The 26,107-nt window shown below is 37.3% G+C and overlaps 1 protein-coding gene across 3 annotated transcripts in view; it reads right to left on the minus strand.

Moving 5' to 3' along the window:
* TAF1B (TATA-box binding protein associated factor, RNA polymerase I subunit B) overlaps positions 1 to 26,107 on the minus strand; it is a 51,063-nt gene that overhangs the window by 19,288 nt on the left and 5,668 nt on the right. For all 3 annotated transcript variants that reach the window (XM_034060875.1, XM_031052742.2, XM_031052741.1), the window contains exons 7-8: positions 22,805 to 22,961; positions 16,126 to 16,225 (exon numbers count right to left, since the gene is read on the minus strand). In XM_034060875.1, the coding sequence (XP_033916766.1) occupies positions 16,126 to 16,225; positions 22,805 to 22,961 (257 nt within the window). The remainder of the gene's footprint in view (positions 1 to 16,125; positions 16,226 to 22,804; positions 22,962 to 26,107) is intronic.

Below are 26,107 nucleotides of genomic sequence, written 5' to 3' on the forward strand. Positions count from 1 at the left end.
GAGAGTTTGTGCAGGCTTGCAATAGCTCAAAACCCAAGTATGGTTTCACCATTTTTAAGATAACAAATTCAACCTAGGCTAAGTTTGAAAAAGAGTCTACCAAACTTCCCAGGAAATGGACTACAAAAGCAATTTAACTTGAAGGTTTGGAAAACACCAAGTTATGAGGGTTGGGAAGGGTTTTTTTGCATCATAATCCAGAATTTTGGTTCAATTCTTCTGGAAAGCAAAGCATATCCATAAACCAAAAGATATTTATTATAAAAGTAATGAACCAAATGGCTGCCCTAATGTGTGTAAACATCTGTGAATGCAGCTTGCATTGGAACACGCATTCCCAGGAACCCAAGCTAGCTTTAAATTCACTTAAGGTAAAATTAAGTACCCACAGTGAGCACAGCAGTTAAGTGCTCTGTTGAGCCTGGTTCACTTTGCTTCTGCTGCTCAACTGCTTCTGATATATCTGGCTGTCTGCAGTGTAATAGTGGCTGGGATGATGCCAGCCCCAGTGCATGCAGGTCACACAAAAGAATTGACAGTAAAGACAATAATTGTAGCAGCTGTGAAATTTACACCCAAATTAGTATTTAAACCTTAATGAAATGACCTTGTGAACCGATTGGTACAAACTAGAGCCTTAATGTGGCCAGCAACCCTAAGCACCTACATTACTAAATATATGGGATTTTTTTTCATGCTTTCTGTGTAGTCTCATGGTACTCCGAATCTTGCTACCTCCCACACAAACACACACCAATAAACCTTGCTGATGGGTATTTTTTAGACATATTTTCCCTTCCCTTGCTTAACTGCCATCTACCTCTCAGGGACCATCACCTGCTGAAATAGCAGCAAATTAATGCAACAGACATCACACACAAATTAAATGTGCTTTAACACTGTATATTACTATGAATACAGACTTTAAAAGATAAGCAACACTCACTAAACCTACCTGGAAAAAAAACCCAATGTAGTCAGCTCTGTTGCACAGTTTGATTCTGTGTAGTCTCTTCATGAATATCTTCTTTGCCAGAGCAAAGAAGTTTACACAGAAAAGACATACAAATTTTTAGAGGGACTCTTCAGAATCTTCAGGAGTCGCTTCCAACCCAAACCATTCTATGATTCTATGGTATTATAAGCACTGTTACCACTGCTTTACCAGACCTGTGGATTGCTAATGAGTGTGAAAGTATACTGGGGAGAACGACGGCATCCTGCTCTTCATCCTATCCTAGGTCACTATCAGAAATAGGAGACCAGATTCATCAAGCTTTAAGTCTGACTTGGTGCAGCCACTTTTATGTGGACTAAACGAGTGGACACATTTCTTCAAACCCTGATATCCATGAATCACATACAGATGCTGATGTAACCGTGAGAGGGTGTGCCTGGAATTACTAAAAGGTAACCAAATGACAAAAAGAACAAAGACGGGTGAAACTGCTTCAACTCCATGTAGATAACTGCTGAGAAATATGCAGCTTGTGAGACTTCTTCCACTAGAAAAGACATAAAGAGGCCAAGCACACAAAGTCACTGCTTTACAGGCCTGCCATCGAGCAGAAAGGATAACCGAAAGGTTAAGACAGGAGAATGAAATCAATTTTTTCACCTTGAAGACAGGCAAAGGGGTTGTCTAAGTTATCTGCTTGCAGCGAATGGGCAGAGGAAAATGAGGGAAAAAAAAGTCAAGATACAATTAGAAAATCAGAATTTACACTGGCAGCCTCTCTTCTCTCCTTTGATAACTGTTTCAGTTGAAACAGCTACTACATCTTCAATCCCCACATTACTCCGGATCATTGTTGCAAGGGAGTAAAAGGGACCTTTGTATAGAAAAAAAGAATTAATTTTAGAAGATGATTCAATAAACAATGTATATGCTTTTTTGAAAGAAAAAATCCAGATGTGCTGGGATATTAGACTGCATTAAATTGTCACAGGCGGGTCCTACTGAAGAATTCAAGATGGCATGTGGATGAGCCAGCAACATAAACACAAGAAACAACCTAACTGAACATCCAGTCCAGATGTACCTATTTACTAAGAAAGAAAAGAGAAAAAGACAAAAGAAACAAAAGGTATGACATTTTCATTAGATGCCCAGCAGACCTTTTAAGAAACTACTTTCAGAGGAAGACATCTTTTTCATTACATTATTCCTGGCTGAAGTGGTTTCTGAATAAATGAGTTTCAATATTATTAAACCAAGAGACACGTGCTTGAGCATTAGGATTGTTCATGCTCTCTGAGAAATATCACTTTTCTGAAAAATGTAGTATTTCCAAAGCCAGCAGGGAGCTGAACTGCCAGGATGTACTGGGATTTAAGAGTTTGGGAACAAATTTTTATGGAATTTCATAAATATTTTGGTAGATTTGTTTTCTTTCTTCATTAAGTAATGCTTAAAGGCAGGTATGGACAAGCTAGAGTTTCTGTTACACAACAGCAAGCTCCCATGATAAACTTGATTACAATAACCCTTTCAGCAGTGAACTTCCTTCTCAGCTACTTTTTTTTTTCTTTCAAATAAAAGCCTCACCCATGCTTCTTTTCATTCTGTGCTACTTTCTATCCTCAACAAGTACTGTGTGCACCTGTTAAAATGCACTAAAAATTATAGAGTTGGACAGGAAAAAAGGTCCCACAGATAGAAAGGCAGCCACCCCACAAAACTAAGATTACAAGGTATCTCAAAACACCAGCACCCAGAGCAAGGATCACTGCTTGTTTTGGAAAGTAAAAGCTGCATAGCTGATTAGCAGAATTTGTGTGGCTAGAATTTTATACCTTTTAGGAGACTTTTCTTTCTCAAATGAAACAAGAATGACCAGCTTCTGTCTTAATTTGAATTCTTTAAATAGTTACCACTCAAAACCAAGTAAATCACATGGCAATTAAGCTCATTCAAATTTTCATCACGAAATGAGGCTCTTAAGACATGAGACCTTGAATGTTTTGAGAAAAGGATCTCCGCAAACAGAAGAACACGTGTGAAAGCCAGTCTGGTGGATACACTTTCCAGGGAAGCAAAAAGCCATTGCTGTTTCAGTCTGAACACTGGGAGAAAACAAAGCAAACATACTGACCTGCATTCATGAGTTTATGAATAGATTTAGTCAGGAATTACTTTCTTTGGATCAAACCCAGACTAAAATATAAATGTGCAATCCACCAAACCTAGAGTGTGAGACAATCCGAACGGCAACAGCTTCCTATGAGCTGCATGACGACTTGAAGACATGGGTATTAGCCAGTAGAAGATTATAAAGTGATATGAAAGTCTTTTGAAAAGCCAGTGTGAAAAAAACACAGGGACAAGTTGACAGGATTTAGGAAATCTTCAGGTTTCCTCATGATGGTGCCACAAACCCACCCCTTGCCTCAGGCAGGTCTCTTTGTCCCAGTTTTCCACCTTGTGATAGAGCAGCACACCACCACCTCCGAGAGCCCAGCCCTGGAGAAGCAGCCACCAGGTACCGTCAGTTGCATGATGATGGGAGATGACCAGCATCAAAAGAAAGAACCAACATCTTGCAACTCTACTGGCTTCATGTGGGGTGCACTAATGCAGGCGTAAACTCCCACATGAAATGAAGGGAAGGAAAAGATACATGGAGCAGCTCATTACTCTCAGCATGCTAACCTAAATGCTCTCCTGGTTTAGAAACAACATGAGATGAAATAATTAATGATTACACCCTAGCACCTTATACACAAGTTTCAGCTAAAAGCAAATTTATTCCAGTAATTCTGAAATTGCATATGCTTAACTTTAAAACCTTAATCGCTATTCAAAGACATGAAAAGAAGACAGCATTAGCTTAATCTTTTCACAAATCCAAGACCTTGCTTTTAGGGCCAAAAGAGAACGGCACAGAACTGAAGGCTGTCTAGAAATATTATGGGTAAAGTGCAAAACCCATTAAGCTGCCATCTCTGCCATTCCAGTATGGCTCCTCCATGACCTAGAAGTTATTTACTTTTACACGGCTTTTCACATTTCTCCTCTTGCCACATTTCTATGCCAGACTTCTTGCAAATGCTCCTTCTTCCTCATGGTGTTGGGATCATCACTACTATACAACAGGGAGAAATTTTGCATTGTGAGTTTTTAACAAGCAATTAGTTTAGTTCCTCCAAAAAAACCCTAAAGGATCACTAGAAAACTTGCAGTTGTGAAAAATCTCTTTTCAAAAGCACAGGTTTTGCTTAAGAAAACTGTGTAGGTTTCATTGCTTAGGACTCTTTGCCATAGGCTAGAGATACCCTTATTAATCAGCAGTTCTGTATACTTTTACCATTTAATCATTCCTCAGCATTTTTCAAGTTCAATGAGAAACATCCCCACATCTCTAAATCTGAAACTTTAAAGGACGTAATTTAGTTCACTTAACTTAAAAGCTTGAAGAAGGACTTCAAAAAAAAAAAAAAAGAGTTGTGAGATAACAAGTTAATGAAAAATGAAGTTTTATGACCTTAAAAAAAAAGTATCCCCAGAACATAAAAACCACAAACTGAAATCCCAGAGCAAAAAAAAAGTGCATCCAGCAGCAAACAGGAGAGATGCGTAGGGAGGAATTCATTATAAACCAAGTAAGCCACAATGACACTACCAAACATCTGTCCAGCTTCACTCCATTTATGGCTGGGTCAGCAGTGAGATCTCTGCATTTTTCAGTTCCATATCCCTTTTCCTTTATGTAATTTGTGCAGTCATTATCTGGCCCTTTTAACATCCAGAACATTCTAATACAAGGAGTTTCACCAGTCACCCACAAAACATAGAAAGCCACATTTCCTGCTGCTTGACTCTGAACCTGCAGACCAGTTCTGACCTTTTCTGACACCTCCCAGTCATTCTATTGGAAGAGACAGTTGAACAGTTGCCACCTAAACACATTCTACAGACTATCGCCACATCTTCCTCTTAGTCACATCTTCAGAGGTTGAAAGGTAAGTAGATGATATTAATTGTTCCTTGTAGGAAAATGGTCCCTACATCTGATGATCCTTCTTGTGACTCTGAGCTTCTTAATTCTTCTGCAACTTTGAGAAGAGGGAAAGTAAGAAAAGCAAGAAACTCAACTAGAATTCAATATAGCATTTAAGATATACATGCATGATAGACTTAAATACAACATAAAGTAGGTTTGAACTCCATTCCTTTATTAGAAGTCAGGAGTTATTAGAAAATAATTCCAGTGTAGCTGGGCTACAACAACTGCATATTTGAAAACAGCATCACGAAGGGATTGCAGAAACCTGCATAATTAAGATCATACAGATATTTAAATGAAGGCAGGTACATGAACATAACAGCATTGATAATACCAGCTTTCAGAGAGTGATACAAATGATATTCTTTAAAAAATAAATTCACTTCCTATTTCACAAATGTAATACCATGGACAAATCTGTTGATTGACATGTACTTCATGGGTGTGCTTGGGCACAAAACAGACATGAGTGGGGCAAAAAAAGTCTATCTCTGTGCTTTAATAGCAGCTCATGGGTCAATGAATTACAATCTTTAAAAAAAGAAAACCAAAAATAAACATGTAATGCCTACCCACTGTAACAATGGCATACAAAAAAAAACCCCAAACTTGCATTGTATCTGTCTTTTAAGGTTGTCTTCTTTCCATTCAATTTTTCTTTAATTACTATTATATTCTCCAAATAGGCTTAAGGTATTTTTCTTTTACATCAACTGCTGGACAGGGAGAAAATTTGATTAATTTCAAACTGTATTTGCTCCACCTGTATTCTCGTAAAGCAGTGAAGCTCAGGGAAGCTCAGAGTTTATGTATTTCAGGAGATGCAGAATGGGGACAGTGTGCCCTTTTTTTTTTTTGTTCTTCCTCCCCAGTAACGCATTTTTTCAAGATTTGTTCCACACTGCTCATTACATAGGATTAAGAATTTTTATCAGGAAAGACAGGAATAAAAGTGAAAAAAACCCAAGACTAAGTAGAATGAAGCCAACAAAGCAACTTGTGGTATACTTATTTATCATTCGTCTTTAAAAGGCACTTCTGCAAGCGTAGGTAGTTTTAGCTTACATCAGTGATATGCATCTAATCTTTTCTTACAAGGTTTACTCATCAAAAATGGTCAGCAGACCATTTTATTTTAAAAACCATTTTCAGACTAGAAAATGATTTAACATACCAGCAGTCAAAACAATGGTGTCACTTAAGAGAATCTATTGCTGTCATCTATCAAACTAGAATACCAAAGGGTCACCAAATGGTATAAATCATTTCCACCGTAAGAATGTCAGTACAGTGGCCTTCCTCATGCAATATTCAGAATACAAAGGTGTATAGAGGAATTTCACTCCTCCTTAGACAGTGGGACAAAATACATAAAGCCCTAGAACAGTGATTCATTTCATCTGCCCCTCCTAGAAGAGTACTATAATTAGGAGACTAAATCCACACCCTCAACTAAAGAAATACCAGCACTTAAGAAATACTGTCAAGTTTATAAACTTCGATTCTCATACTCAAACTTTGTAATGAAACAAATGCTAATCCTTCTGGTTTTAAGTTGACGAAATTATAGTACCATAAATAGCATATTTGATATAAAACAATCACAAAGAATGAAATACCATTTGCTGTACAAAAGCACTCAGCCACATTGCATCTGATTTAGGGTACAGGTCAAGGAATGATACTAGCAAACCTAAGGGAGGAATTAGCCTGAAGGGCAGGACAAATATCTATTTTTTAGTGATGCTAAAAACAGTCAGCATGATATTTCTAAGGATTTTCAGTGATCAATATTAGAGCTTCATACAAGCTTATGCTATGTAAACTTAATTTACCCAGAATATTTAGCCCCTGGCTCTACCATTTGGAGAAAGGCAGGTATGAGCAGTGTGCTCTATTGCCATTCCAAAGCTCTTCCCTGGTTTGAATACAGACTTACGCTTTCCTGTGCTGCAATAAAGTTCACCGATCATCTGTTTTACTGTGTGAGAAGTTATTCATGTTTTCTGTATTTGAAAGAATGATGAAGAAGTACTTAGGCTTTGTTGTTGGTGCAAGGTGGGAAGAATTATCACTGTGAGTGAAAGCAACATGCAAACTCTACAAGCCTGCCCAGCCCTACAGGAAAAGGACTGAGCGTAGGCAAGAAGAGAGAAGCATCAATACTCTAATAACAGTTCCTCTGCTAATCTCCATCTATCCTTCTTACTATCTACACGTAAGTTAATGAAAATGTTCTCAGTGTGAGAGAGAGCTACTCTTCAAAGCCTCCCAAGGAAGCCTTGGAAGCTACTTTTCAAAGCTTCCTATCTGTCTAAGTTTAGGCACTTCAAACACAGTAAAATATTTTAATGAATCTGTGATATGTCCTGACTACAGGAAACCAAACAGAAGCAGCTTAAAGTATCTAACAAGAAAATGCAAACAGGTGTTTCCAACATGAATAAGCTGAGCAATACACCTAGACAGAGACGTGATAGACAGTTTCCATGTGTTATTCAGTACTGTGAATTCGAAGAACTAGTTTTCAAGAAACCTGTAATACTGATGCTACTTCTGGTCAGAACATAGCCAAACTCTTCAACCAATCCTATCACCATAAATTACATGAACCTCTCACACTTTATAACCAACTGGCAGAAATTACTAGAAATTAATGAGGACTGAATGCCAAATTACTTCTAACATAGAGCCATTAGTCTCAAAAGCTGAAGACTACAACCAAATCCTAGTTGTGGTTGTATACAGCAGGTAATCATCAAAATACTGAGCAGCCATCTTTTCTTAATTCATGAGAAACCCTCCAGTTTGATGTTTTCCTCCAGGCTACCTGACAGTTCTTCTGCCCCCAACATTCACAGGGAAATCAAATCAGGAGGTGTCTTAAACTACTTAAACTTGACAGCTAAATTTACAAAACAAAATGGCTTTTACTATGCTTGAACAATGCTGAATTGATTCAAGTACATTTTTGTGGCACATCCCCAATTAATTCAAACCAGTTTTTACAGAGGAACTGAGCTGTTAGATGGTCACAAGGCATAAAATGTTTATACAGCTCAAGTATTAATAACCATATTCCAATTGTAATGCTGCCTGTAACGAAGAGAATCAGACACCTAATTGTAAGGTTCGGTATAGTTAACCCTTCTGCCATAGTATTAGCTCAGCAGCATTCAGCCAGATTGTAACATACATGATTAACACTACCTCAACATTTTGAACCTGGAAGATAAGTCCTGCATTCAGTAACCCTGCACAAGGACACAAGTTCTGAGTTTAAACCTTGTTCTCAAGTAGGATAGTAAATGATATAAAAATGTGTTGCTCCTAGATATGAAAGCACACACTTCAGACTTCTCCAAATACAGTTTTGGTAGGTCACTACACTTTTTATTGTGGGATAATGGACTAAAGGAAAAACCACAAGAACCCTGTTTTGAAGCAGATGGGGGTTTTGACTGCACAGTGCTCCTGGATAAAAAACAGCCAAGACAGAACACTACAGATATTCTGAAATGAAACAAGACTGAGCAGCAGGGAAACTAAAAAGCAAAAATCAACCAAACCCTTGAATTTCAATGTCACAGGTAAAGGGTAAGTCATGAAACAAACGTGAAGAAAAGGAAAGATTGTTCTATAACTAGAAAATGCATATGAACCCATCTTGTTAAAATTATATGCAACGAAAAGAAAAATTATGTCTGAAAAAAAAGCAAAGCAGTATCTGATAAAACTGACTGCTTTACAAAGGAGAGGCCCAGATAATTTACACACAAGAAGCTTCAAGGAAGTAACTGAGGAGCTCTCAGAAACACAAATGTTGTTTTTTAAATAATCGTAAGAAATTATAAACATCAAAGGACAATCCAAATTAATATGCAGTATTTTAAAAAATGTAAAAAGGGGAGATTCAGGAACTCTAGAATTATTAGCTTGGCATGGATCATGAACAAAATAATACAATGGTAATGGGAAAAAAGGGAAGCTAAAAATATCCTGTCAGTCAAGCAAAGGTCAGGAGAGGAGAGAGCTGACTGAAGCTCCATCTCCCAAAAGGAGCTGCTCTGAAAAACCTTTTTCCTTCTTTATGGGATAACTAAAGGGAACCCAAATCAAATTAATGCAAAGTCTCAGTAGAGAGAGAAGAGTATAACTCATAATTGTACTCAAAACTCAAGAGGTGCTCTGCTGGAAAGCAAAGCATGCAGAACAAAGGAGCAAAAACAGAAGCATCCTTCATAGCAGAGCAGTACCTTGGCAAATTCACCTGAGAAATTGGATCTCTCAAATCCTCAGCAGAAGTGAGACTTGATTGAAGCTGACACAGAGAGATGGGTGGCAGAAGGATTAGTGGCAGGGAAATACGGATACAAAAGTGCTGCCAGGAATAAAACCAAGCAAAATTAAAAAAACAAACCCAAAATTGTAAAGAAAGAAACGGAAGAAAGGAACAAAAGAAAATACAAGCTATGGAATACTGTAAAAGAAGAAACCAAGGAACTGGCAAGTTTCCAGACAGCATAGAGATGATCATCTCTCAATGTTTAAAGCAAGCCTTTCATTCCCAAATAAAAGAGGCAAGAAATTTAATAATCCAGGCTGGGTGTGTGTGTGAATGCATAACTGCAAAGTATATACTCCTCCAGCTCAAATAAAATAAAATAAATCCAAAGCATCAAATAGAATAAAAGACTCTGCACTGAAGTAGCACATTCTCAAAAGTGCTAAAGTTTTCCAGTCTACTTTATAAAAACATTATACTGACTTCAACACCTATCCCAGCTTACTTTAAGGAAAAGGAAGACTCTGGATGAAGTACTTTTTCTTAGGGCAGCAAATATTTCTTTCCAAATTCCTCCCATCATCAATTCATACTGGACTACAAATTAAAATTCTTACTAAACTGAAAACAATGCAGAGCTGGCCAGAGCTACTGCCCTAATCCAACACAGACAAAAATAGATATAATTTTAATGTAGAATAATAGGCTATTAAGCCTGAATATATATATATATTTATATATCAGGGAGAAGAAAGAAACAAGAAGCCTTTCAGTTAGGTGAAAGGAGAAGAGGTGGGAGAAAATCCTGACATGTACTTTTTAGTTTTATGACAACACTGATTTCTGACAAGCACTTTACCGGAAAGCATTCAAGAATTTTCCACATGCAAAGGTAAGGAGGATGCTACCATCCCTCTCATCTGGAAGTTTAGAAAGCATTTCTGTATCATAGAAAAATCTTTAGAGTAACACTAGGAATTATTTAAGAATCAAGATGTCTAGGGATGGAAATAGCTGAATTATATAGAGCAGCATTCAAACTAAACAGAGCTTTTGTTAACATGTCTAAGTTGAAGGCAGGATCTGTAAAGAGAAAACAAAATCATTACAATGTATACTTAGACAAAGAGTAACCTGGGTATTAATTTTCTCACATGGCGAGGTTAAAGCTGTCTAAAGTACATTTCTTGTTACAGGAAGCAATATTCATATTAAAAATACCAAACAAAAACCAAAACTAAAACAAAAGACCCACAGAGGAAGACAGAGAAGAATGGAATTAAACCGTAAAACAAAAAAGGAAGCATTTTTAAGACATAGGTTCCTAGAGAGCAAGGTCTATCAACAACACTGTCAACACCGAAGCATTCAGTGGCTTTGCAGAAGACAGAAGGCTTCAGACAGAACTGTGCAGTTACTTCTATCTAAGATTAAAAAAATCGAAGAAAAAAGAGAAAGGACTATAAGGAGAAGCCTTTCCTTGACCACGCTCCAGAGCAGACAACACAGCAATGATAATTTGGTAAATAACTGTTTAAATTGTGAATTTCATCAGACTGGTGGACAATTCTGAACAGAACTGTTTAACACCTACCAAGATAGCTTTCCCTTAGCCTCCCCCCCCCCCCAAAAAAAAAAAAGAGATTCTTAATAACTTTATGAAAAAGGAATGATTTTAAAGTTGGAGGAGAGATCAAGAGAAGGGAACATCACTGAGGTCACACACGGGGCTCCTTGCCAAGACCAGATACTTGCGCACCAAAAAAGACGACCATTCCCAAAGCTCTTCAGAACAACAGGATCTGAAGGATATTTATGAGACTACACCTATCCTGTTGCACACAGCACATACTCCAAAGTGACGTGTTTGTTATCTTCGATACTTCAGTAAATCATGTTGCCCAACAGGCATGGGAGTGACCTGCTTACCTATATATACACATAAATTCAAGTTCACGTGTGCATGTTCAGAATGTAAGAATAAAAACCAAAAAGCATTTTCGGACATGAAAAAAAACAAAATCAGTCTGCAATGCATCAAGGGTAAAATATGCCAAAAAGTAGTGAGTTTTATAACAAATAATGAAAGCTAAAGGTAAATTTGAGAAAGCAAAGCACAACCAACTTTAAACAAATAATTACATAAAAGATAACTGGGTATACAGTCCTGAGATAAAAATGTAAGGAAAAACAGATCTATTGCAAGTACAAGCTGTTGCTAGCCTGAGAGAAAAGGGATGCTTGAATTCATTTTGTATGAGGATAAAGATAAATCCCTAAAAGCAAACTAGAGGATGTGTATATTAAGGATGTATGCCTACTTTAAGCAGAAATGGAAGATGGAATCTGTGTGTAGCTCCACTGGATGACAGATACTATCAATAAAACAAGCTGAAAGCAAATTAGACATGAAACTTTATGTATACCACTGCTAATTTACAAATTCATTTTAACTCCTACACCTGCAGGCTCTTAAAGAAATAGGTATCCTGTGCAATAAAAAGGAAACAAAGATGGCTTCCACCCAAAGAGAAAAGATGACTGCTTGTCAAAGACCACTGGCTACTGGCACAAGCCTCAAGGTCAGCAGGGATGTGCTGTAGTTAAACAGATTGCAAATAGCAAAAAAGAAAACCACCACAAAACCAAACAAACCTTGATATTCTGCATAGAACAAACCCTCACACTTAAATATTTTAGTCTTTCTTGAGGTATAAAAAGGGTTTTAATGAAATGGAATAAGAATACTTGCTTTAAGAAAATAAAATTTTGTGGAGCAAGAGGAATACTTGCTTTTCTTCCTCTGTATTGGCAACTCAGAACTTCTGAACTAAGCAGAAGCATCCTGCTGACACTATTTGTGCTTGTGAACCCTCTGATGGTGCATTTAGGTAAAACCCATTTACCAAAGGCTAGCTTCTAACATACATATGATTTTAATAGAGGAAGGGATAAATAGGATGACTAATCAAGTGAAGGCTTAGAAAAGAGACTTGGAGCAATTGAATGATAAAACACATATGGAAGACGAAACTATTCACTTTACACAAAGATCCTCTCTGCAAAGTACTTTTATCTGTCATAAGATACTTGTGAGGTAGAACTTACCTCCAGCTAGGACCTAAAACATGTCTAACAGTTATGCATAAAGGTGATACGGAGAGGTGAAGGCTCCTTTTTTTTATGAGGCAGTCACACCCATAGCTCCCAGGCTGCTGGACAGAGGTGTCCAGACACCATACTTGTGGCAAGTATTCTGAATTCAGTTTGGCAGAGTGAAGAATTATGCCCTTCTTATTAGCTGTTCAATTACTAAAATATGAAGTGCTAATCTGCCACCTACATTGAAAATGTGAAACAGAATACAAGGCATACTATACCATTTGACTCATAGCATACTTGAGGTTGGAAGGGACCTCTAAAGCGTCCAACGCCTCTGCTCAAAGCAGGGTCAACTACAGCAAGTTGCTCAGGATTGTGTCCAGTCAGGTTTTGTGCATCTCCAAAGATATGGGAATGTACACTGGCTCAGGGCTGCCTGTTCCAGCATTCAATCACCCTTACAGTAAATAAGTGTTATGTTTAAATGGAATTGCCCATTGACTCCTGTCCTTCAGTTGTGCACCACTGAGAAGAGGGCCTGACTCCATCCCCACTCTTTTCTGCCCAGATATTTATACTCATTACTGAAATCCCGTCCAGCCTTCCCAGTGATAAAAATCCCAGCTCTCCCAGCCTCTCCTTGTGTGACTGATGCTGCAATCACCTCTAACTGACAAACTACACAGGACAGGGAAAAATTGTCAGTGATACGGACTCTGTTCTTGCATTACACAGCACAGAAGTTCATTAGCTAGAAAGACTGAGACTAGTCACATATAGATGATGAGACAAAAAAACACCCTTGTGCATGTACACATACACATGTCACTACACAGAAAGATAGAAAGTAGGTGTGACTCACATTGTAATAATTGTTGCACTTATTTTTTTAAAGCTATCACACTCAATCTTGTACAAATTCAGTATATTTTCGCTATCTGGGAAATTGTAACTTAAAAAAAAAGTCAACTTTAAGCCATGAAGATTGTTTTTCTACAAGCTGAGCCTTACCAAGTTAAGCTTCACCTGTACTTGATGGATACTTAGAATGATACTTAGTATGACTTTAAATCCTTCAAGCTACTAGGAAATAACTAGTTCTCAACTCAGATTTGGCTTGCAGGGAATGAGCACAAGACACAGCTAAATGCACTAAAAATCTGTTCAAAATACAAATAAAATAAGAGACATGTTGAATAGTCCTGTCAATTATCAGGATTTTTGAACATTTTTGTAGCTCATATTCACCAGAGTTGAAGCCCAACATGGCATTAGGGCATCTTACCTCCCTGGCTCTTAACAGTCATAATCCCATAAAGGTTTTGAAGATAATTGTCTATAGGATATTATATACAGAACACCAAGGGGAAAAGAATGCAGGCTGCATTTTCAGGATGAAGTATTACGCAATCTGACTTCCTGCTCCAGGACAATAACCTCATCTCTTGAATTTCTCAAAACTCAGATGTCAAACCTAGATACAGTGAACTACTGGTAATCTCAGAGCCGCAACGAGCAGCAAGATCAGTCCTGAAATATAAGATATAGGAAACAGCTAATAAGGTTTTTGCAATTTTCAGCCCAATGTTGTAGTAACAAATGGTTAAAACAAAATAAAACTGAGGATGCATTACTAAAGGAACATTGAAGGTAAAGCAGGGAGCAGATATTCCTAGAAAGAAGAAGCCACAATAATACTGGAGTGGCTGGAAAACTATACAATCTCAATGAAAACAAAGATTAAGAGATGATGACTTGATTAGTATGCGTATCTACTTTATACTTTGGAAGTGAAGGGTGCAGGTGTCTGAATCACAAACAAGATGGAGGTCAAAAGTTACATATTCAGTTTTTAGCTCAGCAATTGTCCTGTAAGGTAAGCAACAGACCACACTAGATACAGATTCATCATAAGCAATATGATTTCGGGGTTTTTATATCAGTTTGTGAAAAAATGAAAGTGCATATATGCTATATAAGTGTTTAAGACAGAGGATGAAGTGGAAAAACATCCTCTTTTATATAAAGGTAGAAAAAGATTAAATTGACCGTCTTCTGGCTCCCAAATTGTGAAGTCCTGCTCCCACATCAGGACATGCTACAATCCACAGTGGAAATGTGCTTGTGGAGGAACAATAGAATAATCTGAACCGACAGCTCTGGGAGAAAGTAAGCTCACAAGGATTGATGACAGAAGGATGCCAGAGGGACTCTTCATCAGGGACTGCAGTGATAGGACAAGGTATAATAGCTTTAAACTTAAACTGGGGAAGTACAGGTTAGATGTTAAGTAAGAAGTTCTTTACTGTGAGGGTGGTGAGGCACTGGAATGGTTTGCCCAGGGAAGTTGTGAATGCTCCATCCCTGGTGATGTTCAAGGCCAGGCTGGACAGAAGTGAGGTGTCCCTGCCCATGGGCAGGGAAGTTGGAGCTAGATGATCTTAAGGTCATTTCCAACTCTAAACATTCTATAATTCTATGAGGATTCTATGACATCACCTTCAGTATTGGCATCAGATCATCCAGCATACCAGAAAAAAAACCTATCCTAAAAGAAAGCATGAGAATCCTCCAATTGTCATGTCCTCTCTGCAAACCAGATCTCCCACTTTGAGGTGTGGTGCAACTTTTACAGCTGCAATTCATGTGAATTGTGTGATTTGTAGGATGCGGGGGTAGGGTGGGGTATTTTATTTGATCCATTCAGAATACAAGTTCTATGTAGCCATTTTTCAGAGACAAAAACTCCTCCACAGGATGGAGGTAAAGAAGGACAGAGATATTGCAAATTAACAGTTATGTTTTGTTTTTAAAGTTTATGCCTACATTTCAATAAATCTTTCCTTAACAGAAAAAAACACAACACAGAAAAAGAAATCAAGAGGTTTTATATTAAAATTATACCCTTATTTTTAACAATTGAGGTCATAATTATTATTTATCCAGACAGGAAAGCAGTGGTATTAAAAATACCACTTACTGGATAGTAACATTACTTGCAACATCATCATTGAGGGCTTAGGCTACAAACACCTTATAGCAGACTAAAGCCTAGCTTTTCCTGTTAGCAGATTTACTGCTTTCTTGTCTTAAAAGCTAAGATTTTATTTCAACACTTCAAAAATCCATAACAAACTTCTTTGCAACACAAGCACCACTGGGCAATCAGTGCAATCACAATGCACAATAGCTTTAAATAAGGGAAATTTACATTTTACTCAAGACTGTCCATCACTATTCAGCTTCTAGAAGGGCCATAACCCCTTAAGTAGATTTTAGGTTTGATATTTCAACCAGTACAGGAAGAAACAAAACAATTTAGATAGCATCTAAACCATATTTTATGAAAATAATATGGAATTACAAGCAAATTCAAGAGATATTTTAAAGAAGCACCAAAAAGGATAATATATTGCCCCTACATGCGAAGCCAAATCATTTCTGAGTGTTCCAATAGAAGTTCTGAATACCTTTTCCTCCAAAAGTATTTATTGATTTTATTCTGAATTAGGTAATCAGCTTAATAAGACTGGTTAAAGATTAAAGCATTCCAAGTCACAGAGGGCACTGGTTTCTGCACAGGCTCCAATAATGTGAAATATCAGCTGTACCACAGAAGAAGAGATTTAATCAATTTATTAGTACAGCAAACACAAAAACCTAAAATACTATAAGATAACTAAGTTCTAGTCTTTTTTTTTTTAAATCATTCCCTTAAAGAAAAAAAATTACCTCTACACAAAAGATCTTAAGATCAAGTCCACACAATTTCATCTTCTCTGGAAAATGCTGGAAAACATTCAAATATGGAATATGACCTTCAACAACAAACCTGCATAAAAAAAAGACCAAAACAGAACAGTATTTAGTATGATAAATGCATACATTTATTCTAAAATTAATATACAAATCAACTTCTGATTTGAAGTAACACGGGTATTATACTGCCTAAGCAACGTGATCTGAAGCAACACACCCCTAAATGTTCTGTCAGACAAAAACCAGCTCAATCATTTAACAGGCCTCTATGTTCAAGCTTGGATATGATTGATAAATGGTAATGTTATGGAAGAAAGCTTACAATCAACATGCTTACATGGAGTTTGTTCTACATGTTCTTCAGCTACTGCATTTCTGAAATTGCCTTAAGACTCCTTTGAATGGCATGGATTTTTTGTTATTTTTTTCCAAAATTCTAAAGTTTTAAGTAAATTTTACTTTTCAGACACACACTTTCTGCTGGAGCAGCTCCAGTTGGGTAATGTTGTAGGGAGGAAAGTCACAGAATAATTAGCAGATATGCAGAAATGAGACCCCATTAATTACATCTGTGTTCTAATTTTTTAAAAGTATTATTTTGCCATGAATAGAAAGTATTTTGCATACTAATAAATACAAAATAATTATATTTTATGTGCATCTATATAATACAATTTTCTGTTAAAAACAGGCTTTGGTAAAGTGGTTGACAGTAGTATTTGGGATTTTTCTTGACATATTATATATATCTATGAAGATTTCACAATAGGTACCAGTAAAAAGTCACCACCACACCAAACCCCTGATCTTAGCTGACATTATCTAGTATCTCAGCTGACATTCACACCAGGCAAAGCAAGCACTGAACATCCATGAATTCTCACAAGGGAATCAATGCTACCCTCATTCCAGATTAAGGCAGACTAATGGTCTCACACAGAACTAAACTAAAACTGCTTCCTGTCTCTTCTCCAAGTCAATTTTGTTAAAAGAGGATATTAAACTTCAGTAAGTTAACATTTCAAACAGAGAAGACCCTGTGCTTTAAATGGTATTAGAAATTTGAAAACTATTTTCTCTCCTGCTAGCTGTGTTACCTGTGCATTATCTCTCTGATCTTGCTACAGAGATTATTAATTTCTTGGGTCTCTAAAATCTGCAAGTCTCTTCTGGGTCCCTGCAGTGGTTGTGAGGCTAGGTTCTGCAACTGCTCCCAGTGCAGGGCAGTACCTAGCCACTTCAATTGCTAGCTAGATCCAATCCCACACACTGAAACTCCAAGTTTCATAAAGCACAGCAATCTGCTACTCTCATTCAGAATTAATCTGGAGGGGAAAAAAAACAACCAACCAAAAGAACATAAGCAAGGCATAACAGTATCCTCACAGACAGAGCAGCCACTCTTGAGGAGGATTCACCTCCCTCCCAAGCCAACAGCAATTCACAAGCTCACCTTCCCTCTTCCAATGTAGTGCCCACACCATCACTTGTTGCATGTTATGTTGTGTATGTCTATTGAAGTTGACTAAAATTCTACTAAAGGCTGAAAAGTTTACAATTACATCCTATTTTTTCAAACATTAACTGAGTTTTCAGTTTAATTAGAAAATTTAATTCAAAACAGATTAAAATGAAAAGCACATTTCTTAACCAAAACTCTCTTAGTTAGAATTAACCCATCATTTATAATGATTTCTGAAAAATCTGTCTGAAAAGTCTGAAAAATCATGTTGCCTGATAAATTTATTTTCAAGCTCTACGTGTTGGTTTCTTAAATGAAGTGGTAAAAGTCATTGCACAATCCTTTCTAATCATGTGGTGTAACAAAATTTCAGTAGCTTTTGTCAACCAGGGTAAATAGCATTTCCCGACCACGAGTAGAGATGTGCACTGGTCCACACACTTGATGAGGTTATCATGCAAACCCAGAACTGGTTCCTTGTCTTTGCCATCCCACCCAATCTGCCAAGCAGCTTGCACTTCAGTTTCTTAACTCATTTTAGGCAAGGTCATCTGCACTAAATTGAAGAACTTCAACTTGAGGTATGGTTTCACAAAATGCCCTGAGCCGTCCTAAAAGCTCAACATAACTAGTAGTCTACCCTCCTCATCTGGCTGTGTGCTCCTGTTGCTCATCCTCCTCTTCCACAAATGTAACTGATAACAGCAGCAAAAGACTACCCATTACCCTATTGCCAGAAATAAGAGTTTCTTTCACATCACCTGACCAACTGAGGAGGCTCACAGATATCTCCAACAACTGTAAGAGTTGGCAGAGGGAAGGGGATGCATCATACAGGAGAAAGAAAGAAAAATCTTCCTCTTTTAGCAACAGTGACCCATTATAGGCTCAGCTGATGATAAGCTTTGGCTGACACGTGTTAAGGTGCAATCACACAATTAGCTGTCAGATCTGAAGAGCTGCTACCAAGACACAGCAAGCTGCAACCTCCTGAGCCAGCACAGTAGCAGCTGGAAGAGGACAATTAGGACCTTCCTTCGGGTGTGGTGTAGTGGTGATTGCAGCAAACCACCCTAACAGCTTGCTGCCTTGGAGATGGGAAATCCCACCCTGCAGTCCTCTGCCTCACACTCCTCCCTGCTGACAAAAGCACTTGTGTGACTTCTCAGACAGAGGATTAGATTGAGAACTAGTCTTTTGTTTTTCAGGGTTTGATTCCAACCAAACAGATTTCCAGACTCAGCTGAGTGCAGGAGCATTATTGCCAGCACAAAGCAGAAAGGGACTGCAAAGAAGCAAATTAACCAGCATGAAAGTGTCCGGTGAAACTTTATTTTGCACAATAAATTTTCTGCAGATCTCCTTCTTTCAACTAATTGTCATAAACAGGATGAATGCTAGTACCCATGGCAAGAGAAAGAGCAGGGATGTTTATGTAGGACCACAGCAACAGAAACTTCAGTCATCTTAAACTGATCCTGGAACCACATCCTTACACTGCAAGAGACAAGCAGTGTCCATCTAAATGCTGTGGGTTGTTTTGGTTTTTAAAAACAGGTTTTCACTAACCTGGCTGTACTAATTCAAAGCATTGCAGCTGCTTAAAAAATAATGACATCTTTCCCAGTGTGAAATTACTGTCTCCATACAAAAGAATGCTCCTTTGCAGGTTAAGAGTTGGTTTTACATTCTAAAAATACATGAAACAGTGTAAATACCCTGTTATGAATACACTGTGCTGATGATTCAGCTTTTTAACACTTACTCCAAATGCCCACATTTGGAATAGCACTTAAGAACATTTTCTTCTGTCTGCTGTTCTTCCAAACCTTTCATTTAACAGACAGACAATCAAAACACTTGCAAGACTATGCTCTATCAGTGAGGTGCTTAGAAACCTGACTGGCAGATACAATACACAGTCCATGTTCCTCTAATTACAGCAGCAGTATGCATTAGTAAGGGCCAAGTATGAAAAAAAGCCCAGGTCCTCTGCATGCTACAAGGAAATGATGCATCTGTTAAAGCCACAGAATAATGCCACAAACCGATTACAAGTTTAGTCTTGCCAGCACAGCTAGGTATAACCTCATTTGAAAAGCATTAGTTCTCAGAATCTCAAAGTCTAGCATCTTGAAACTTCTTCCACAAGCCAACAATTTTATTAATTAGATAAATAATGTACACCGTATGGAGTATTGTGAGACTAATCACAATGGAAAGGGATTTAATGCGTTGCATAGACTTGAGTAGCAGGTTGTTAAAAATGTTATTTTTAAACCAAAATGTCCCTGTCAAAGGAGGTAATTGTAGTGTTTTTCTGCTAAGTGTGTCAAGTAGCAAGGAGGAGTATATTTTTGGTGTTGTAAATCCTTTAAAAGCTGGCAGATTGCCCTACCATAGTGCCTAAGCATGTATCACAAGGGAGGAGCAGTAGTCACCCGAATTCAGGGTAGGGAGAAAACCAAACTGAGGAAAAAACAAGACAGAACTTTAAGCCCAACTACAATTCAGATGGTTTAATAAATAATAAATAAATTTGTCTTTATAGATTTAAAAGGTAATGCTGAATACTTAATGTTTTCTCTGCAGTTTTCATCTTTGGTCTGTAACTATATTCATCTGTGTATCTTAATGCATGAAAAAAATGGGGACATTGTCTCATTTTTTAAACTTCAACATTCATAAATTAGTAAACAAGTATTTTAACATAGTTCATGCAATATAAAATTCTTTTTCCTTCTTCATGAGGCTTGTGAAAGGCAGAGACCTTAAGGGTAAGGAGGGAAGCATGATAATGTAATTATGGTCTTATATAACTATCGTATCATGGTAAAACTTTGCAATACAAATTACATTACTTTAAACATCACTTTTTGTATTTAATCCCGTTCCTATGTTCAGTGCATTTAAAGACACTGAATCATTTTGATTTACCCACTTTTTAAAAGTTTTACACCCATAAATTTTATCTAATGAAACGATACCTGTTCATTCAAAAAATCTTACTTCAATTTCCAATTACTAGCTTCTGATTATGCTTTTCTGTGCTACTTTTGGTATTTGAATATTTTTTCTCTCCTTTTCCAGCTTTTTTTACTGTTTCCATTTTTCCCCTAAATCCTTTCAAGCAAGTGTGCTCATCTCCTAAGGATCTCAGTAGAAAGTTTGCTCTCCAGGTTCTGAATTACTTCCCTAGATCTTTTCTGCAGTTGCCAAATTTTTGAAGTGCCAAATACCACAATATACCATTAATATACAAACACAACCTACCTTTCCTCTAAATAGTTAGCTGATTTTTGTACTTGGTTGTGTTTTCCTCAAACCAGACTATCACCCTAAGACAGAAACTTGTGAGGATGTATTCTCCTCATATGACTCCACATGCTTTAGAGAGACAGTTTCCAAGATACCATAACCAAAGAATAGATATATAATTATTAATTTTTCTCCCCAAATGGGATAAGCTACACAATAATTCTTTGCTATGAACCATTTTATCTATCCCAGTAATTGTAATTTACTACTTGGATTTTTTGCCATATAAAAACATTATATCAGACAGGATTTATATATTTAGTTTTGCAATCACCGACAAAAATACAGAGTATGCTATGGCTGTTCTGACTCCTACAGAATTTCCCTAAGAAGACAGTAGTCAGTAATACATCTTGTTATTGAAAACTACTTCTGAGTTCTATCAGTTTTTCATCTACTCAATAAATACTTCTGTATGGCAGGGTGCTAGTTTGAATTCTGAACACTGTGGCGTTTTGCTGAAAATTTAACAAGTCTCTTTTATGCAACAGCGTATCAAGTTATGCAGATACGGTTTTGAGCAATTCTGATAAATGAAGGCAACAGCCAGCCCCTAAAGTTAAGTCCAAGGGTTAAACATTGTTTTGCACAGAAATAAATTAGCTAGTATTAACTACTGTATCTGAGCACATACAACCTCCCCCTTTTAAAAGTACTTGCTGAATAGCATTCTTCAATACCCATCCTTGTTGGAAAGCTTGTACAAAGCTAGGAAAGTGCTGGTGGAAGTTGGCACTCCAAGGGGAGAGAGGCCACAGTGGAGTATCAGACACTGGTGTACACCTTCCTTGTATTCATCACACTTTCAGCAGCAATATGAGTTATATGCACCAGAGGTGAGGGATGATGTACTCATTACCTTGCCTTTTAGATCACAGGTTATATATTTCAAAAATAAAAATAAAAGAACTGAAATCTACCCCATCAACTGAATTTTTAATCAGTTTTTCCTTTATTTTGTCCAAGTTTTCGATTTGATTCACCAACATGGTCACTTGAGTCTTTCTGTTCCTAAAATTTTGCCGAAGTAACATTTTTTTCACTATCTTTTTAGAAATGCATACTATTTTAGCACTTGTTAAAAAGGAGTATCAGTATACAAAAGATCTTACAAGGAAAATCTACGAATTCCTGAATTTAACCTACTTGAGCTTAATTTAAAATATTTATGGCTAACAAGAAAAGTTGATGAATAATGTTTCATTCTTTAAGTAAGTATGTTTTTTTTTAAATATGTGAACCAAGTATGTTCACAGCCTTATTGTAGGGGGAAGAAGAAAACTGCATTGTCAGCAACAGTTTGATGGTCTCCATTTAGCATCAAACCCTATTATTAGAACATTTTATTTCTATTACATTAAAAGGTGTGTTATTCTAAACTCTGATAATTACAGATTAAAAGATATGAAGACAAAAAAGGACTTCCTGTATTAATTTCTGTGCCCAACTTCATCACATGAAGTTACTTAGCTACCTTTCAGATCACTGTATACTAGTGGTATTGTTTGTATGATGCCACTGATGTAAGCCCTGGAGAATGTTTACTCATTTAATTCTGGCATGCTGATAACAGCAAATACAGCTCTGATGAATCTTAAGAAATTTTGAAGGAGGAGAAAAACTTCTTTAGCTCCAAAACCTTCTCCCTTACAAGTCTTTGAGATTCACTGCAGTCAACAGAACATTCTCCAAAAGCAGCTGTGTGAATTGCTACGTCAATGAATAGACACCTAAACATAGAAAACTTCTCACTATTACTGAGCAAATTAGTAAAAGGGAGATAGTACAGATTTAACGTGAAAAAAAATCACATTTATAAAAAATATATATATTTAGAAAAGCAACAAATATTTCACTAGAGACTCTTCATACCTTAAGAGATCAGATAATGTCATTGGTTCTCTCAGCCAGAGTAATGCCATGTAACAGAATGAAAGGGTCATTGGCATTGTCATCCTCAGTTTATCCTTTTGGTTCTTCTTTAAATACAAGCTACCATCTACAGATCCAGAGCACACAGAGGTGTTTTCTTGGGTTTATGTTAAAAAGAAAAGGAAAAAAAAAAAAGAGTAATTGATCAGATGTAAACGTGATTCAGGGTATACAGAAAACAAGATACAAGGCACATACAAGTACACCTGTTCATCAATTAACATTTTGAAATCATTACTTTGAGTAGTTGGGTAGTTTGTGTACTTTTCTACTAAACAGCTTAACTCTAATTTATTTGCCTATCACAATATGAGATGTCAACCTGTTTCATAAACTGCTATTTACCTCACGAAGACACTGGACAAAACTCTCTCTGGTACCCATCAAAACAGACATTTTGTTAGGAGCCACACTTGAACCTGGAGTACTAGAAAGACATTAACTCCTCCACAATATATAACTAACACTACTTATGAGCTGCAAATACTATTTTCTATTTGGGTGATAAAGGAACAGTGGGGAAACAAGGGAAAATTTTATGTACTTAAATCAATACCTCAGAGTTAGGGATTAAAGCACAGAGTTTTAAACTTCAGCACAGTCACCACTTTAACAAGAGAATTATTTACACTGCAGGAATTTCACTGAGGTTAAGGTATGTATCCATCTGCCATATAACCTGCCATATAACCAGGAAATGTAGATATTATTTAAAAAAAAAACACCATATCTAAATTCAGTGAAAAAGAAACACTATCAGAACAAAAATGTAGCAAGTGGTGAAGAGGGTGGAAAAAAACCCCACAACCAACCAACAATGCCTCCCTGTTTCATGACTGATGTGAATCACTAAAAATTAAGAGAAGCAGCAATACGAAATTTAATTTAATAGAGTGATTTACGAGGAAACCTTTTCAGCAGTGAAATTTGGGAATTCAGGGAAGGAGGAAGTATAAAAAAGAAAAGCCTCTTTCCTACAGCATTACCCAGCCAGGCTGAAGAAAAAGGAATTTAAAGCACACCAGCACAAAACATCACCATTAATTCTGTAGAGATTTCCTCAGTGTGTTTCCCCACAGACTGTTCACCTGTTCAGACAGGAACACTAAGGGCTGGATCTACAGCTCCCCGGCTGGGAGCTGCAGGGCCATGGCAAGCAGCCTGCAAAAAACAGCTTAAGACTTCGGAGAGGTTGGCAGCTCCGTGGGCACGCTGGCAGGTGACAGCCAAGCCCGTAAGGTGCCAGGGGTCAGTGGTAGAGGTCCAGTGCCCACCGACATGCAGCATGAAGTCACGCCAAACACTGTGATCCTGAGCCAGAACCGGTCTTTGATGCCACCTACCGGCTCCTAAAGCGGCAGCCAGTAGCACTATGGACACAGCAACAGGTTAAAAGAACCAGTGCAAACATACAACTTGTACAGACTAGGACAAGGTCTAGATGAGAGCATCCCATGAGGTCTATCACATAGGTGCGTCAGAGAACAAAAGCAAGAACATCAGTTAATCCTTTTAGTCAACAGTTTCACCTTTTACACGGATACTTAGTGCTTAAAGGCAGCTTCACGGCTGAAGCTTCATTATTAATTTCACATTCTACTCAATTTAAAGTAATCCTCATTATATTTGTGGCCTTAATGATGGAACACAATTTCCTTTTATTTCTTCCAGCTTATGCAAGGCATGACAACACACAGTTACACACATCTAATAATTTATGGGTTTAATAGGCTTCTCTAGCAACATCTCAGTGCTACAATTTGCTATTATCCCTACACAAAAATAACAAAAAGCTTGCTAGTTGGACAAGCCTCTTAAGGAAAAAAAGGGTGCTGAGGTTTCCAGTCTGTAGCAATAACAGCTCAGTAGAAACAGCACAGAAAAGGAAACTTCAGAATCTTCACAAGAATTTATAATTAACTAGAACACATTTAGCATTATTTGTGATAAATTTGAATACACAAGATAGCCTCTATGTTTGTTTGTTTTACAAAAATATACTTTTAGTGTCACTGAATGTGCTAAACTCTTAATTCATTTCAAGTGCTTTTATTGGTATGACTACTTAACAGCTGAATACAATCTCTGGAACAACAGACTAAGAACATATTAAATTATGGACTTTCTTAACACTGTCCAGCAATTCTGAAAAGCTAAACAATGTAACTATAACAGGCACAAGCACCAAGGAAGAAAGGAGTCCCTCCAGTCATCTAAAAGGTAAGAAAACTCCATAGAATATTTTCACTAGAAATTTTTCCACTTAATTCTTTCCTGTTTATATAATTTTCCTGTAAAACCCAAGATCTGCTACATGTACAAACAAACAGTGACTCTTTATCTGAAAATTGTGTTGTTTCAATACATGAGGCTGAGAGGTGCTTGCATTATATTCACAAAAATTTGTGTCACCATTTTCCCACTTCCTCCTCCCCCCCCCCCCCCGTTTAGATTTTTAAAAGTCTAATTAATTTTATTTGTTGCAGATCAAGTTTCTTATTCTATTACCATTTCTGGCCTTTACAAATGAAGAGAACATGAAAGAAAAAGATTGTAGTCTTCTGAGGGTAGACAGGCAGTATCACAGAAGAACAGAAATGGGGCATAAAGAGGATAGATGGTACATAACATGGGAAAAACAAACACTGTAACAAAGAAGGAAAAGGCAAGCAAAGAATAAAGCAAAAAAGAAAAACCATCAGAAGTTTTCAAATGTGCCTTGAAATGTATTTCCAACATCAGACACTGCAGCTTTGTCCGGCATTACACTTGCCCAGCAGTACCAAAATACCCCAATTTTCTAGAACACTTTTTAATTAAAATGTTTAGCATTTTATAAATATTTTCAAGTTGATATTGTGAACAGAAAAGAGAAACTGATGAAATAGATGGGGTTATAAGGAAACCAGTAAAAAGAAAGTAGTAAAAAATGAAGGTCCGATCCACAGAGACCTTGACACACTTGTGAGGTGGGCCAATGCCAACCCCATGAAGTTCAACAATGTGAAGTGCAAGGTCCTGCATCTGGTTGGGGCAATCCCAGGCACAGCTACAGGTTGGACAGAGAAGTGATTCAGAGCCGTCCTGTGGAGAAGGACCTTGGAGGTGCTGGTCAATGAGAAACTTAACATGAGCTGGCTTCACTGTGTGCTCGCAGCACAGAATAAGGAGGTGATCCTGCCCCTCTGCTCTTGGGAGACCCCCCTTGGAGTACTGTGTGCAGTTCTAGCATCCTCAACATAA

Source organism: Melopsittacus undulatus, chromosome 3, assembly GCF_012275295.1.
Source record: "Melopsittacus undulatus isolate bMelUnd1 chromosome 3, bMelUnd1.mat.Z, whole genome shotgun sequence".
In the NCBI taxonomy this organism is placed as follows: Eukaryota; Metazoa; Chordata; class Aves; order Psittaciformes; family Psittaculidae; genus Melopsittacus; species Melopsittacus undulatus.